This window comes from Humulus lupulus, chromosome 4 (genome assembly GCF_963169125.1).
Source record: "Humulus lupulus chromosome 4, drHumLupu1.1, whole genome shotgun sequence".
Lineage (NCBI taxonomy): Eukaryota > Viridiplantae > Streptophyta > Magnoliopsida > Rosales > Cannabaceae > Humulus > Humulus lupulus.
This window is the reverse complement of record NC_084796.1, coordinates 246,947,005-246,963,756: the sequence shown is the minus strand read 5'-3', so window position 1 is coordinate 246,963,756 and position 16,752 is coordinate 246,947,005. Positions and strand designations below refer to the sequence as shown.

General features: G+C 32.8%; 1 protein-coding gene across 1 annotated transcript; it reads right to left on the bottom strand.

Moving 5' to 3' along the window:
• Nucleotides 1-1,252: 1,252 nt before the first annotated feature.
• Nucleotides 1,253-2,481, bottom strand: LOC133831590 (probable calcium-binding protein CML36). Its single transcript, XM_062261957.1, has one exon. It carries the CDS (start codon nt 2,326-2,328, stop codon nt 1,654-1,656), a length of 675 nt encoding a protein of 224 aa, XP_062117941.1. The 5' UTR covers nt 2,329-2,481; the 3' UTR covers nt 1,253-1,653.
• Between the last annotated feature and the right edge of the window lie 14,271 nt (nt 2,482-16,752).

The following is a 16,752-nucleotide window of genomic DNA, read 5'->3' as shown; positions in this document are numbered from 1 at the left end:
TGAACCATTTTTACAAAATATAAAGTCTAAAAAATAATTTATCAAAACACAGAGTCCAAACAGATAATAAGACAAAAATGTATAAATCCTAATATTAATAATACAATTTTGAGATATGTGACAGGCCTCCAAATAAACAAAACAATTAAGGCATCATTGCAAATGTCAAGTTATGAGCACTAAGAGTCATGTTCTCCTTATCTTATATATGTATATTCTCGTAAACAACTCAAAATATTGGTACTACGTGCATGCTTATAACTTATAAGGACTATTTTCTTTTTCACATTTCAATTTGAAAATAGAAAACAAAAACTTGAAATTCTAGGCAGTACCAAGTCTACTTTCAAATATTAAAAATAATACTACTAACAATTACTATGTATCTCATTAACTTATTAGTTATTCTTACAAAATAACATTATTTCTATAGTTTTTTTTTAGCTTAATAATCTGATTTTAATTATTTTTTTACCAAATAACCCTCCAAATAACTCCGACACCCTATTAAAAATTTTCAACACGCTCTTAAGAGTTTGTTAAAAATTCTTAACATATACTATTTTACACATAATTATATAAAAAATATATATATAAAATTATAAAAAATAACGATATATGTACCCAAATCATGCACGTAAATATTATACAGAAATCGAATGGATTCGGTTTTATACATACGCGAGGAAGGTAATCAAAAAAGAAAGAAGATAAGTTCTTCTTTTTTTTATCACTTAGGAGCCGTGCGAGATGAAAGTCTCATGCACGGTTTTGAATGAGAGAAAGAAGTGAGGAATCCTCTTTTCAACTCTGACTCTCCCATTCCAGTTGTTGTTTTTCTTTCTGTTATTTCGAAAGTAACTGCTTCAGCTTTAACCAATCAAATTTTTGATATTCCTTTTTATTTCTCATCAAACGAATGGCATCTTCTTCTAGAATGATATAACTCTGACTCTGTCACATCACTAAAATGATATAACTTAAACATGTTTTATCAAATGGTTAGTTTACATCTTGTGTTTGGTAAACTTTTTAAGCAAATTTTTACCCCAATTAGGTTAATAGAAAAGTAAATTATAGAGATTCAGGGATGGAACTGCAAATAAAGTAAAACTTTAGGAGACTGATTGTGATAAAAACTTTCTGGAACAATGAATTCAAATCTGAATGGGACCTTTGGCTTGTATAAAACATCCAATGCTTGTAATACGTGGCAATCATGGACCGTTGTATATGACTTGACAACGACAACTCCCGCAAAAACGACACGCGTTTCTTTGATCATTCGATTTAGAGAAATATATTACAAGGGACGAGTGACTTTCCATTTTTACCCTTACAAAATACCACGTGGCAGCTTCTAACAGGCTTAAGATTTTACAGCAGTACACGCGTGACACTTGTATTTACGATAATTTTCTCAAACATCTAGATCAACCTCTGACGACCGTACGATCACCTGCCTTTACTCCGATTCAGATTAATCTCTCACCGTAAAAAAGCCGTTGTACCAACAAAATAAGAAAATTTAAAAGAAAATAAATAAATAATAATAGTACGAGATTTTTTTTTGGGCTCTAAACAACACATCTTCAGGAGCACGAGTATTTGATTTTTTTTTTTAAATAAAATAAAAACCATGATTTTCATGATTTACGATAATCTTTGAAGCTCCATCATACGAGAGAAGTCCTCGAAGCAGACGAAGCCGTCTCCGTTCTTATCTACGCCGTCTATCATGCGCCGGCAATCGTCTAACGTGCACCGGTCGTCGCCGATGGTTTCGAAGAAGCTCAAAAGCTCCTCCGCCGAGATCTTACCGTCACGATCCTGATCAAAGAAGTTAAAAACCTCTTGCAGCTCCGACTCCGAGTCTCCGGCTGGCTCGCAAGCCGCAGGACCGACTCGGCTCATCAGAGCCTCGACGCTAATGGAACCGTCGCCGTCGTGGTCGACCTCGCTCAGCATCGTCGCCACGACTTCGCTCGTCCAGCCGCCGACCAGCAAGAGCAGCGCCTCGATTTCTTTCCTCGAGACGATTCCGTCGTTGTCTCGATCTATGAGCTTAAAAGCTTGGTTGAGCTCCAAGTGAGAGTCGGTCGAGTAATCGGGCCAGTCACGCAAAACGCTGGTTGGAGTGACCGAACCGCCGTTGGTAGGGCCGGACTTGAGATTATCCGACGTAGAAGCGTCGGACAACGAGGATGATGACGTGGAAGAACCGGATCCGAATGAAGGCGGATCGGACTTGGAAGGCGATAGCTTGTCCGCCTTGCTCGACCTAAACAGTCGCTTAGGGCTGAGCTTGAGGTTTTTGACGAATTTCATGGCGGAAGAGAAAGTAGAGAGAGAAAGAAAGGAAGGAAAGAACTAAGGAAGAAGAAGAAGAAGAGAGAGAGAGAAGAGTTGTTGAGTAGAAAGAGGAAGGAAGGCAGTGTTCTTAAATGGTGTGAGGAGTGAAGGCGTTGCATCCCTTCCATGGCAGTTTCCACGAAGCTTCGTTATGGTGACTTTTGAGAGGACTATTTAAGTATTTATATGTAATTACTCTCTCATTATCATTAGTTAACGTTTTATTTTATATTCATTTAATTAATTAATTAATTAATATTTGTGAAAAAAAGTAATATGGTCACTCATGAATGATTTGATTTGTATTGGGTAGTCATTTTCAATCCTACCGTTGATTTTACAATACAATTCATACGATAGTATCTTTGATTTTAAATCTTCTAGTAAATTTTGTACTTTTAAAACACATATTTGAGTTTTTTTTATTTTTTTGGATTTTGTGTTTTTCCTAATTATCTGTTTGAATTTTGTGTTTTGACAAATTATTTTTTGGACCCTATGCTTTGTAAAATGGTTAAAATAGAACCTAAACTCGATTTTTGTCAATGTTTTCTCAACTAAAATTACAAATAATTTACCAAACTAACAATTCAGAATAAAAATAAAATCATTATGCTTAAAAACTGTGTTGTTATATTCAATTTTTTCTTCTTCAAAATTGAGTTTAAGATTCTATTTTAACTATTTTACAAAACATAGGGTCCAAAAAGTAATTTGTCAAAACACAGAATTCAACACAAATAATGAGATAAAACACAGGGTCCAAAAAAGTATAAACTTTTTTTTTATATCTTAAAAAAAAAATTGAATAGTGTAACGCATTGAAAATAAATTTGTATTTTTCACTGTAAATTATTTAGAATTTTAACACGTTGAAAATAAATTTGTATTTTTTATTATAAATTATTTGAAATTTTTTAAAAATTTACTAAAAGATTATCGTGACTACAATAAACACGCTATGAAAAAAAAATACTCCAACATATGTTTTTGAAAACAAAAGTTGACTAAAACGTTAAAATAGGTGATTGAGAATAAGACTCCACTTTTATTTTTGGTAACAAATTATTACAATTCACTCGCTACTCATATTAATTTTTGACCAAAAAAATATATTTAATAGTATTTATTCAATATTCAATTTTGTTGAATTCTACCCTTATTTTCAATTGTCAAGTAAAACCATTTTCTTGATTTTTTTTTTTTTTTTTGCTAATTTCTCTTTTATTTTAAAAATATTTTAGATGAGTTGATTATTTTGCATTTTTTAGTGAAGAATTTGTAGGGAATTTCCTTTCCTTTTCTTTATTGAAAAGGAACAAAATAAAAATTAAACACTTGTATATTCTTACGCAGAGTTGTTCAAAAAAATAAAGTTCAGAAGAGAAACTTTTTTGGTGTGATTCTGACCACTTGATTGTTGAATAACTTTTTTTTTTAAATAAATAAATTATAAAGAAAAACAAAAGAAAAGAAATTCTTTTGGGGGAAAAATGAGCTTCCTTCCATGTCGGATGATCATCATTATATCAATAAGTGAACAACTTTAATAGAAAGGTATTTTTTCATTGTAAAGTTGAATTTCTTTTTCATTTCTTGCATTGGATCTAGTATAGTTTTGGATGTAATTTGGTAAAATAGCTTTTTTTAGTTCGTTTATATTATAACCTTTTTTTAATATAAGTCTTTTTACTGGTGAAAATACCTAATGTTTATACGTTGTTCCACTTTTACACCAAATCTTTATTTTTCGCGGTGAATATACACAAACCCACATGAACTGTGTCTCCGTCACTACTTAATCCTTAGCAGCGTTAAAAACGCTTATGTGGCCGATTGCGTGTACAAACCCTGACACATATACGTGTTATTAGACATTGAAGTGAACCAAAGCTATAAGTTGAGTAGGGTATGGCTATCCAAACTGACACAAATAGTAGCACTATTATTATTTGGCTACTTGAGAGATTGAGAAAAACAAATCAATGGAAATCAGTGGCGGTGGTTGGTGGTGGCTCAGCCTCATCATTATCCCTCTCTTCCTTCTCAAATTCATTTCCGGAAGAAGCCCAACCCTCCCTCCGGGACCCTTCACCCTTCCCATAATCGGCACCATCTTATCCCTCCGCAAATCCATCTCTGACCTCGAGCTCATCCATAATTAGATGGCCATATACGGCTTCAAGGTTCTTTTATGGGATTCTTTCATTAATGCGGATTTTTTAATATAATTTTACAATAATATAGTTATTTCTAAAAATTAATTAAAATCTGGAAAAAATAAAGAAAGTTGACAAATCTGGAAAAAGTGGGATTCCTATATAAACATTTTCCCCATAATATACACTAAAATTGTCAATACCCCTCTTGGTCTTCTTGAAGTCGCCATGGACATCTCCTTCCGATGATTTCTTCATCTTTCATCAAGCTCCGACCTCGGCCCCATTGTCTCTCTCCGCATCGGCTCCCGCCCCGCCGTCTTCATCGCCGACCATCACCTTGCCCACCAAGCCCTCATCCACAACGGCGCCATATTCGCCGATCGCCCTTCCGCTCTCCCCACCACTAAAATCTTCAACAAAAACCAGCACAACATCAGCTCCGCCAGGTACGGCCCAACCTGGCGCCTCCTCCGCCGCAACATCACTTCCGAGATCCTCCACCCTTCTCCGGTCAAGTCTTATTCTCGCGCTCGCAAATGGGTTCTCGATATTCTCCTCAAACGTCTCGAATCCGATGCTCAAAGCGCCGCCGTTGGTGTTCGCGTAATAGATCACTTCTAGTACGCCGTGTTTTGCCTCTTGGTCGCTTCGGTGACAAGCATGAGGAGTCTAAGATCAAAGAAATCGAGACCGTCCAACGTCGAATGCTGCTGTACTTCTCACGCTTCAACATACTCAATTTCTGGCCCTGTCTGACCAAAATTGTCTTCAGAAAGCGGTGGCAGGAGTTCTTGCAGCTTCGCCATGACCAACGCAGACACATATATGGCTCTGATGAGGAAATTGCAGATTGTTTATTTCTTGGAGACTGGTTCTCACGGGGTTTGGGAACTTTTTTTTTTGCCATTAATATTTTAAAGCATATGTGTCAGGGTATGTACACGCAACCGGCCACGTAAGCGTTTTTAACGCTATTAGGGGTTAAGTAGTGACGGAAACACAATTCATGTGGGTTTGGGTATATTCACCGCGAAAAATAAAGATTGGGTGTAAAAGTGGAACAACGTATAAACATTGGGTATTTTCGCCAGTAAAAACCCTTAATATAACTTACTTTTTTTTATAAAAAAAAGTCATTTAAAAAAATTGTGTTTATATTTTTTGGATTCTCTATTTTGTGTCATTACCTGTTTGGATTCTATATTTAGACAAATTATTTTTTGAACCTTGTGTTTTGTAAAATTATTCTAATAGACCCCTAAATCCAATTTTGATAAAAAAAAATAGAATATGACAACATAGTTTTTTTGATCAAGAAGAAGAATTGAACTTCATTAATCCAATTTTAAATATGACAACATAGTTATTAGGCATAATAATTGTGTTTTTGTTCCGAATTATTAATTTGGTGAATTATAATTTTAGTTTGGTGAATTAGGGCATCGAAACCATTTCTCTCCATTCTTGATTATCAATATATCATTTAACTAGATTTTTTACAATTGTATTTAATTTGATTTGAATTTTTCGATGTTATTTAAATTTTAAAATAAATTTTACTTTTTTAAATGATTTATTTTATGTTATAAATTATATTTAAATAATTTTAGAAACTCTTTTTTAAAATTTTAATGATGTTTGAAATGTTTAAAAAATCAAAATTAAAATGGATAAAAAAATTACTTAGAGCATTCCCAATGGAGGAGGTAAAATGTCTAATTCTTTATAATATAGAGAAAAAAATTGTTAAATAGTCTTCCAATTGATGATGTAAAGTTATATTTTTTTTATCTAAATGAATAGTATTTCTCTATATATAGTGAAACACTATTCATAAAGCTATAACTATTTTATTATTATTTTTTTATAAATTTTTGTATATATATATATATATGAGTGTGATACTATCATATTTCATTATTTTATTTCTTAAAATAAATAATATATTTTTTAAAAATATAATATTTAAATGATGTAGAGAAAAAATAGAGAAGCTGGTGTATGATATAATGTAAAAGTTTGAGGTAAATTATATAAAAAAAAAAATGTTTTGGTGGTGTATTTGAGCACTCCCATCCGGTGCTCTACTTCATCATTTAAAATACCTCCCCAAAATACACATTTTTTTATTTTACCTCTAAGTTTTATATTTTACCATACATCGGATTCTCTATTTTTTTTTCTCTATATCATTTAAATATTATATTTTCAAACATTTTTTATTCATTTCAAATATTTTTTATAACTATCAATAATATCCTTATATATTTTAATGTTACAATATTGGGTTGCAGGATGAATAGTGTACTTAGATATAGATTTGTACTGTAGCTTTATCTAAAAATATTTGTAAAATACATCATCTGATGGATACCCATTTTTCTTAGTTTTAGCTATTTTTTTACAGTTTTTTGTAATATACCTCACCGGATAGGAGTGCTCTAATACACTTTCTCTATAATATTTAGCTAAAACTCACGAAAGCATCTTCCATCACAACTATGCACAAACTCAAATTAATTCATATCTACATTTACATAACATTTACATATCATTTATATAATATTTTAATATTATTATTTTTCTTTACAAGCTTTCTCTCTTCCATTTAGTATATATATTTATTATTTCTTTGTTCTTTTTTAATTATTTTATTTTACTTTAATTTATAAAATATGTTTAAAGATATAATATTTAAATGATGTAGAGAAATATATAGAGAATTTGATGTATGGTATAATGTACAACTTAAAGGTAAAATAGAAAAGTGTGTGTTTTGGAGAGATATTTTAAAGGATGGAGTAGAGCATCCATTGGGAGTGCTCTTAGTGATTTAAGTTCACCCTTTTAATCTACTTACTGACTTTTATTACAAATTTTTCTTCTTTGAACTACCTTAACGACAAATGACAAGTGGCTACACCAAAAAACAGACAGAAGTGACTTTTGTCGCCAAAAAAACTACTTTGCGACTAAAGTACAACATTTTACACTATAAAGTGACTTTTGTCGCAAATTTTACTTAATATTAATTTTACACCTTATTACAAAGGGGAGCTAAACATATTGGTGTTATATTATTTTATAATATGATATTTAGATTAAATAATATGATAATGAGTGTCACATATTGTAACTTATAAAAGAAAGTTACAATATTTGGATATATGTGAATATTCAAATATGTAATATATTTGGAGATACAAATTCAGTTACAAGTTTATAACCCCCAAATATTACCCAATAATATGTAGACTTGATGTTACACATTTTGATTTGAATTTGTCAAAGTCATAAGAGATATGGTTGTTGGAGACATGATTTTAAACCCTATAATGTGTTTGGGGGTTACAAAGTCATGTGGGAAGAGTATAGAGCTGTTTGGAAAATTGCACAAAAATGATGTGCTGAAATTGGGTTGTGGCCGCGGGCACGAATAGTTTTGGCCATGGCTAAAGGAGCTGGCAGCCAAACTCAATTTCATTTTTCCACTTTGAACGGTTCTAACAACTCATGTAACTCCCAAAACTCATTTTTAATTCCATAAACATATAATTAAATATTGGTAACAGTCATGGGGTTGATGGAATTTGAAATTTAAAGCGTGTTTCAAAACTCTATAAATAAGAATTTATTGCTCACTTGTAAGACATACTATTTTCTATCTACTAGAGCACTTGGCTAGAAAAATCACCTAGATGCTTGTTTATTCGAGAGAGCTATTTCCATTTGAGAGAATCTCTTAGTGCTTGAGATAGGGGAAATAAGCTTTTTGACAAAGGTTGTAAAACTTGTTCTGTTAGGAAAACTTATACACGATCTTTATTTATTTTCATGTATATCTAATATTAAACAAATTAATACGAGATAGCCTAAAACATGTTTCTAAAATTGAATTCAAAGAGAAACAAAGAATAGAATACTTACAATATACGCAGCGGAATGAAACAGTCCTTCATACAGTTTCTCTAACTCTTGTATCCTCTTTGTCGCAGAGTATTATCAAGAAACTGAACCGATCTTCTATTTTCTTCACAATCTTCCAATCTATCCTTAGAACCACCTAGACTAGTGTGGACAATTCTCAACATATGAGATAGATATAGAGAGAGGAAGAGAAAATAACAAAGAGGCTTAGAAAAAGACTTGTGTTTAGAGAGAATCTAAAACTATCAGAAAACCAGTGATTAAACTTATCTGTCATCTCAGAAATCTTAACTGATGACTTCTCTCTAAGCACTCATTTTATAGACTCAATTAGGCCATTTAATTTAATTAAAAAACCAATGAAATAATAGCCATTTTGAAGCCCTAGGTCAAAATTATCATGGACTATAGGCTCGTGAAATTTCTCATTTGATTATAAGCTCATTAGACTTAAAATCAAGGCTTGTATTATGTTCTATTGATTTAATTAATTAAATAATTATTTAAATCCTTTATCAAATTAATTATTTATAACTTGAACCTTGATTTAAACTTATTTATTAATTTATATACCAATTTATCTTAATTAATAAATCTGCCATAATTTATCTTTTTTTCTCAAAATTACATTACTCTGTGAAACTATCGAAAATTGACCTGGTCAACTTTGATAATTCTAATTGATGATTAAATCAATTAATTGAGACTATCTAGATGATTTTATCCAAGGTACAATGGAGACCATGGACCTATGAAATCAAGCTCCAATAAGTTATCATAAATCTAACAAATAGATTTACTAACTTATTAATTCCTCGTGACTACACTAAAGACTCGAAATTGCACTCTTGAATTCATAGAACGCTCTATAACAAATATAGATACACTATTAATTATCCATTGTTACAACCATAATTGTCACTCAATCCTCTATAGACGGTCTACAATGAGATAGGACTAAAATATTGTTTTACCCCTCATTGTATTTTATTCTTAAAACACTTAGTTCCTTGTAAATGATATTTCAGTAAACTAATTTAATTACTGAAATGAGATCTCTATCAGTTAACACCTTGAACCAAACTAAAAGGAAACCATCGTTTCACTTCTTCATCCGAAGCTATAGATGTTCATATTTATGATTAATACTCCCACTCAATTATACTATCGAGTTCCCAAGATATAAGTATGGGCTAGTCCGTAGGGTAAGCTGGTAACGAACAAGTCAAATAACTCAAATAATACAATCAGTTAGAATACTAACCACTCAGAATTTAGATTGAATTGATCTATGGTCAACTATATGATATTACTAGAATAGATAATAACGGTATGTTTACTTATCTTATAATCTGTCAATATCGGTCCTGTCTGATGTAACAAATACATTCGATTTTATCTACTTTGCTAATGTTCTGGAAAGAACATAACACTGTTGTTGACCGCGTTTTTGGCCAACGACGTGTAGACGTCAAAACAATAAAAAACCTTCAAGAGAAAAATACGACACAGACAATTTTTATAGTGGTTCAGCCCCAATGTGTTGGTAATAGCCTAGTCCACTTAGAGTTATGATTATGAATTTACACTAAAGATCAAATGAACCTGAGTCAACTGAGTTTCTTCAGTGCAGATGAAAAGAATACAATATTTCTCTCAATATACAAATACTTTCTCTGGAAAATTAGAATCTGAATCCTCTCTATGATGCCATGAGCTTTGTATTTATAAGCCCAGGATCGTACAAATGCAGTCCCTCATAATCGAGATCTTTCTGTTATTCTTTCAATATTTAATTAATAATAATATCTAAAATACTACGATATGCGATTCTTTGGGATAAAATGCGAGATTCCCGCGCAGGTATGACCGATTCTTGCTGAAGCCGTTACTGGGATCTTTTGCGTAGCACTGTTCTGTTTAGTCGGTCCACATCACACCCAGAAGGAAAACTGAAGGGCCAAAACACTTCACTTGGTCGCCCACATCCTCATTGGTCGGCCAAGACAAGTGACTAGTCGGGCAAACACATGTCCGGTCGGCCAAACACTTGACTGGTCGGACAAGCACCTAACCGGTCGGACAAGCACCTGACTGTCCGAACAAGCATATGACTGGTCGGACAAGCACATGATTGGTCGGTCATGACACTTGACTGGTCAGTCAAAAATCTTCACCGATCTACCAGATCACTCCTAAGCCAGATCACCGAGCCATTCCTTGCCATTTGTCACTTCTATTGCCACACCATCGTTTTCAAATTTAAATGATGTAGAGAAAAAAATAGAGAAGCTAATGTATAGTATAATGTAAAAGTTTGAGGTAAATTATAAAAAAAAAGTATGTTTTGGTGTTGTATTTTGTAATACACTTTCTCTATAATATTTAGCTAAAATTCACAAAAATATATTCCATTAGCTCCTTTATACATATATATTTAAAATAACTATGCATAAACTCCAATTAATTCTTATTTACATTTACATATCATTTATATAATATTTTAATATTATTATTTTTCTTTATAAGCTTTCTCACTCCCATTTAGTATATATATTTATTATTTATTATTTCTTTTTTCTTTTTCAATTATTTATTTTACTTTAATTAATAAAATATGTTTAAAGATATAATATTTAAATGATGTAGAGTGATGTATGGTATATGTAAAACTTAGAAGTTAAATAGAAAAATGTGCATTTTTTAGAGATATTTTAAAATATAGAGTATAACATCCTTGAGAGTGCTCTAAGTCATTAAACACAAGTAAGCAATTCAATTTTAAATAAGTGAACTCATGAAATAGCACAGCTTTCCAAGGAATTAATATGGTTACTAGCTGCTTAAAAAAACTTTAATAGTCTTTTATATTTTCAAAATTTACTTTTTAAAGTATATATTAGTATATTACTCCTATAGTCAATAGTAGTAGGCTCTTTCGGCAAAAGCTACACCTAGCTACCGCATAATTTATTCTTTTGAAATTCACATTGGAAGAGTTTGGACTATGACTAGTATAATATTGGATTTAATAAAATAATTATAAAATTGTGACCAAATATATAACTAATTTGTTGTTGGGTTGTTCTAATTTTAAAAGCAATAGAATGCATGAAGGAATATTTTTTTTATTATTTGCTTGTATATATTGTAACTATTTTAGATTTAGTTATCTAAATGCATGTTTCATTATAGTAATTGTTAGTTTTTTGTGTTATTATGTTATATAATTATTTCGTGATCGTATTCACTTTATACATTAGTTATGTAACTATTAGTTTCAAAATCGAACTTTTATAACTATTATTTATTAGAGTAATATGTATGTATCAAAATATAAAATATTAAATATAATGATGTGATACTGAGTTTCATCTTAAATAAATGTGATTGATTTGAGATAATATCTTTTCAGCAAGAATGTTAGTATGTCTTACATAGAAAGTGTGTGAGCACATTTAACAATATATAAAAGTATGAGTAACTTCTCTTATCAATAATTGGTTTTGAGATGAAACTTCATATTACTTAGACATTTTACTCTTATATTTATATATATACTTTCATATTTTACTGTCTAAAACTACATTCCATTATACATTCTTTGTTAGAATTTTATATGGACTAATATAATTACAAACATAATTCTATTATCACAATCATTTTCTAGAGTGCCTACGAATAGTTAAAGACCATAATGTGATGATTAATATTAATCTAATTGCAATTGAGGCACATGGTAGCACCCTAAAGACTATAGGTTGGCCCATTAAATCATAGTCCACCATATTTGATAATATAAGCCCAATATACCCCTTAGGGTAAGAAGGCATATGAGACATATATATTGAACATATATGTTGTTGGGAAACACACAATGGCATATGGTTTGGTAAGGGTTGCTCTCCATAAGATCTCTCTTGCATTACTTTTCTAATATTGTTTTGTGTAGATCGTGAGAGATTCAAGGATGAACATTGGAGACTCAATGTCAGGTTTGTTTCATCTATATATATTCAATTCAATGCTCTAAATAAAATGCGTTCCTAGATTGTTGTATGAGCATGTAATGTTGTTTTGAATCTGATTTATTGATAATGCTCATAGTATTGTTTTTACTTTAACAATTGGTATCAAGAGCCAGGTCTTTTGATTTTAGAGCTTATTGTCATATACCTCATTTTTTTGTCAAATTTTTTTTTACAATGAAATTTCGAATTGGGCTATGAAGAAAATTAGTATATTAATCATCAATGGGTTCAGACCATTTTTTTGACAAAATTTTGGGGAATTTCTTGAGTATTTTCGGCCATGTATACCCATTTTTTTTCAAAATTTTTCATAGATAAATGTATATATGATTGTTGATTTTGAGAGTTTTTTAACCCAAATGGAGGCTGGAAATTGATAGAGGATGAGATATGGAGCAAAACCCCTCAAAAGGAGTCGGATTTGGTGGCCGGAGATGGCCTATTCGACTGGGTCACGAACCGGGTCGCGTAGACCCGAGATGCAGACCCACAGGTCAAATTTGGGTGACAGGGACGATAAAAACGACATGTCGTTTTGCCTCTGTCAGGCAAAAAAAAAAAAACGACATGTCGTTCGTACGGAAAATTAGCTCCCTGCCGCGCCAAAAATGACACGTCATTTGACGTGTCAGGGGCGTTTTTTATATATAAAAAACGACAAGTCGTTTCGACGTTTGAGGGTCGATTGTTATGGTGAAAAACGACACGTCGTTTTCTGAAACTGTTCTTTTAAAAAAAAAATTAAAAATTAAAAAGGAAAAGGGGCGCGTGGGGGCGCGTGCATGGTCCATTTTGGACCTAATTTTTCACCATTTCACTTTACTTTTAATACCCTATTTTATATATGTTTATGCACAAGATTAATCCATGAATTCTATTCATAATTGTATTTGTATTTAATCTTTTGTGGCATGAATCTCATTATATATTTTCAAAAATTATTATTTATTTTCTTGCCTGTCGTAAGAATAAGCATGTGAATTGTTTAGTAAAGAGGAACATTTAAATAATTATTTATTTAAATTTTGTGTTTTTTGCTCCAAAATTACATTAAGATCTATATAAGTAATTAATTATCATATCGATAATAATTGCTTGGTAAGGATGCTTAATATGGTGAAGAAAATTAATTAAACATTATGAATCACAATTTATCTATCCTTTCGATAGTAAATTAATGTATTTGATTATAATGTTTAATAGATTGTTCTTACCTGTGTATGAGTTTTATTTTGTATGTTTGTCTAAAAACTCTAGCATACATAATGATCATTTGTTATTTTGCGATCATATATTGATGAGAAAAGAGCACAAATGACATGGTTTATCATAACATGTATTTAATAGTTATTGCTCTTGTTTCTCATTCAGCTGTAAGCATTCCTAAATCTCCTGCCGTCTTGACGCTGAATGCAACCAACCACAAGCAGTGGATTGAAAATATCACGATGAACTTGACCTTCATGAAAATAGACTTGGCCTTGAGAATTGATGAACCCTCTAAGCCTGCTAATGATGCTACTGAGAAGGTTAAGAAATCTTACGAGGACTGGGAACACTCCAATCGTTGTTGCTTGATGCTTATGAGATATCACATGGACGAATCCATTCGTGATAGTATTCCCAAGTCTGAAAATGCAAATGATTTTCTTGCTGCCATTAAGGAAAAGTATAAGAAATTCTCAAAGAATGAGAAGAATGAACACTTGAACATGCTGCATCACATTGTTTACGATGGTTCAGGTGACATTAGGGCCCACATTGACAAGCTCATGGGCCACTATCATAAACTTAAGGCCATGGATATGGACCTTGGTGAGGATTACATGGTGTGGTTGGTGATGGAGAACATTCCATCTCAGTTTGATGCGATCAGATCAAGCTATAATGCTCAGAAAGAACAATGGACTGTTGGGGAGATGTCTGCTATTCTTGCCAAGGAAGAGGAGGACATGAGAAAAGGTAGGGCAAGAAATATCTCCATGGTGACGAACCCAAACAATCCTCACAAGAGAAAGTTCACTTCCAACAACTCTAGTGACCAAAAGCATCCTAAGAAGAAAGCCAACCATCCTAAGGGAAATGGGCAAGCTAGCTCATCTTCAACTGGTCATAAGAATGAGTTTTTCAAAGGGAAGTGCAACTTTTGTCAATGCTTTGGGCATAAGAAAGCTGATTGTCGAAAGCTCAAAGCTCACTTAGAGAAGAAAGGTAATTGTCTTGTGATGGTTTGTTTAGAGTCCAATATTATTGATGTGCCCTCAAACACTTGGTGGTTAGATACTGGAGCTACAATTCATGTTACAAATTCCTTGCAGGCAGTGACAAACCGAAGAAGACCGAGTAGGTTGGAGGAGCATGTATACATGGGAGACGATACTAAAGTCAGAGTTGAATTTTTTGGGACTGTTAGACTGCAGCTAAATACTGGGCATTTTTTGGACTTGCATGATGTTGCTTATTTACCCTCTATTAGGAGGAATTTGATTTCTGTATCTATTTTGGATAGACTAGGTTATAGTCTTCATTTTGGAACTGGAAAACTGATTTTGTATCGTGACTCTATGTTGGTTGGAAATGGAACTTTATGTGGAAACTTATATAAGCTTGATTTACATGATGTTGTTCCTGTTACTTTTACTTCTTCTTGTTCTTCTTCTCTTAATGCTATTGTTGGGTCAAAACGTACAAGATCAGATTTGAAATCTTCTATGCTTTGGCATAAACGTTTAGGCCATATTTCTAGAGATAGAATGGAGAGATTGGTGAAGGATGGTGTACTTCAGGATCTTGATTTCTCTGATTTCACTGCCTGTGTTGATTGTATAAAAGGAAAGTTGACTGCCAAGGTTAGAAAGAGCAAGTCAGACAGGTGCACAGATGTATTGGAGACTATTCATACTGATATTTGTGGGCCTTTTGTTCCACCTGCTATGGGTGGTTATAGATACTTTATCACCTTCATTGATGATTTTTCCCGGTATGGTCATGTTGAGCTCATTCGTGAAAAATCTGAATCTTTGAATGCTTTTAAGATCTTCAAGACGAATGTTGAGCTTCAAAAGGGAAAGAAGATTAAAACTGTCAACTCTGATAGAGGTGGAGAGTATTATGGACGTTATGATGAAACTGGAAGGAACCCCGGGCCTTTTGCCAAATACTTGCAGGAATGTGGTATTGATGCAAGATATACAATGCCAGGGACGCCCCAACAGAATGGAATCACTGAAAGGAGAAATCGCACACTTCTTGACATGGTGCGCTGTATGTTGATTCATTCTAGCTTGCCAGAATTTTTATGGGGTGAGGCATTAAGAACTGCTGCTTATATCTTGAATCAAGTACCTAGTAAGTTTGTCCCAAAGACACCATATGAGTTGTGGTCGGGTAAGAAACCGAGTTTGCGTCATTTTCATGTTTGGGGATGTAAAGCTGAAGTAAGGCCCTATAACCCACAATCTAAGAAACTTGATCCGAAAACTATTAGTGGCTACTTTGTAGGTTACACTATTGGATCGAGGGGTTCCAGGTTCTATTGTCCTTCTCACACCACCAGAGTGATAGAATCAGATAGAGCTGTTTATTTTGAAGAAGAATTTGGTTCAAGTCAAGGGTCAAGAGAAATTGTATTCAGGGAAGAATGTGTTTATGTCTCTGTACTTGTTGCTTCCGCTTCCGCTCCTGTTGATGACCCTGTAATTGACCAGATTTCGGTAGAAACTCATGATGAACCTCAATATCAAGACCAAGGTGAAAATCTTGATATTGGGGATGATGAAGCTATGGTGAGAAGATCACAGAGAACCCGTAGGTCTGCTATTCCTAATGACTACTTTGTCTATTTACAGGAACATGAGTTTGATGTCGGAGACACTTTTGAGCCAGTTACCTATCAAGAAGCTATGAATAGTCCTCAATCTGTGTTGTGGATGGATGCAATGAAAGATGAGTTGAATTCTATGTCACAAAATGAAGTTTGGGAGTTGGTTGAATTACCCAAAGGTTGCAGACCCATTGGATGCAAATGGGTGTATAAGATCAAACGTGACTCGAATGGGCAAGTGGATAGGTATAAGGCTAGGCTTGTGGCTAAGGGCTATAGCCAGAGAGAAGGTATTGATTTCAAAGAAACCTTTTCACCTGTTTCCACCAAAGATTCGTTGCGAATCATTATGGCTATAGTTGCTCATTTTGATCTAGAACTCAATCAAATGGATGTGAGGACTGCCTTCTTGAATGGAGATTTATTTGAAGATGTTTACATGACTCAACTTATTGGT

Coding starts and splice junctions, on each gene's coding strand:
- LOC133831590 (XM_062261957.1), bottom strand. CDS start 2,328: ATGAAATTCGTCAAAAACCTCAAGCTCAGCCCTAAGCGACTGTTTAGG.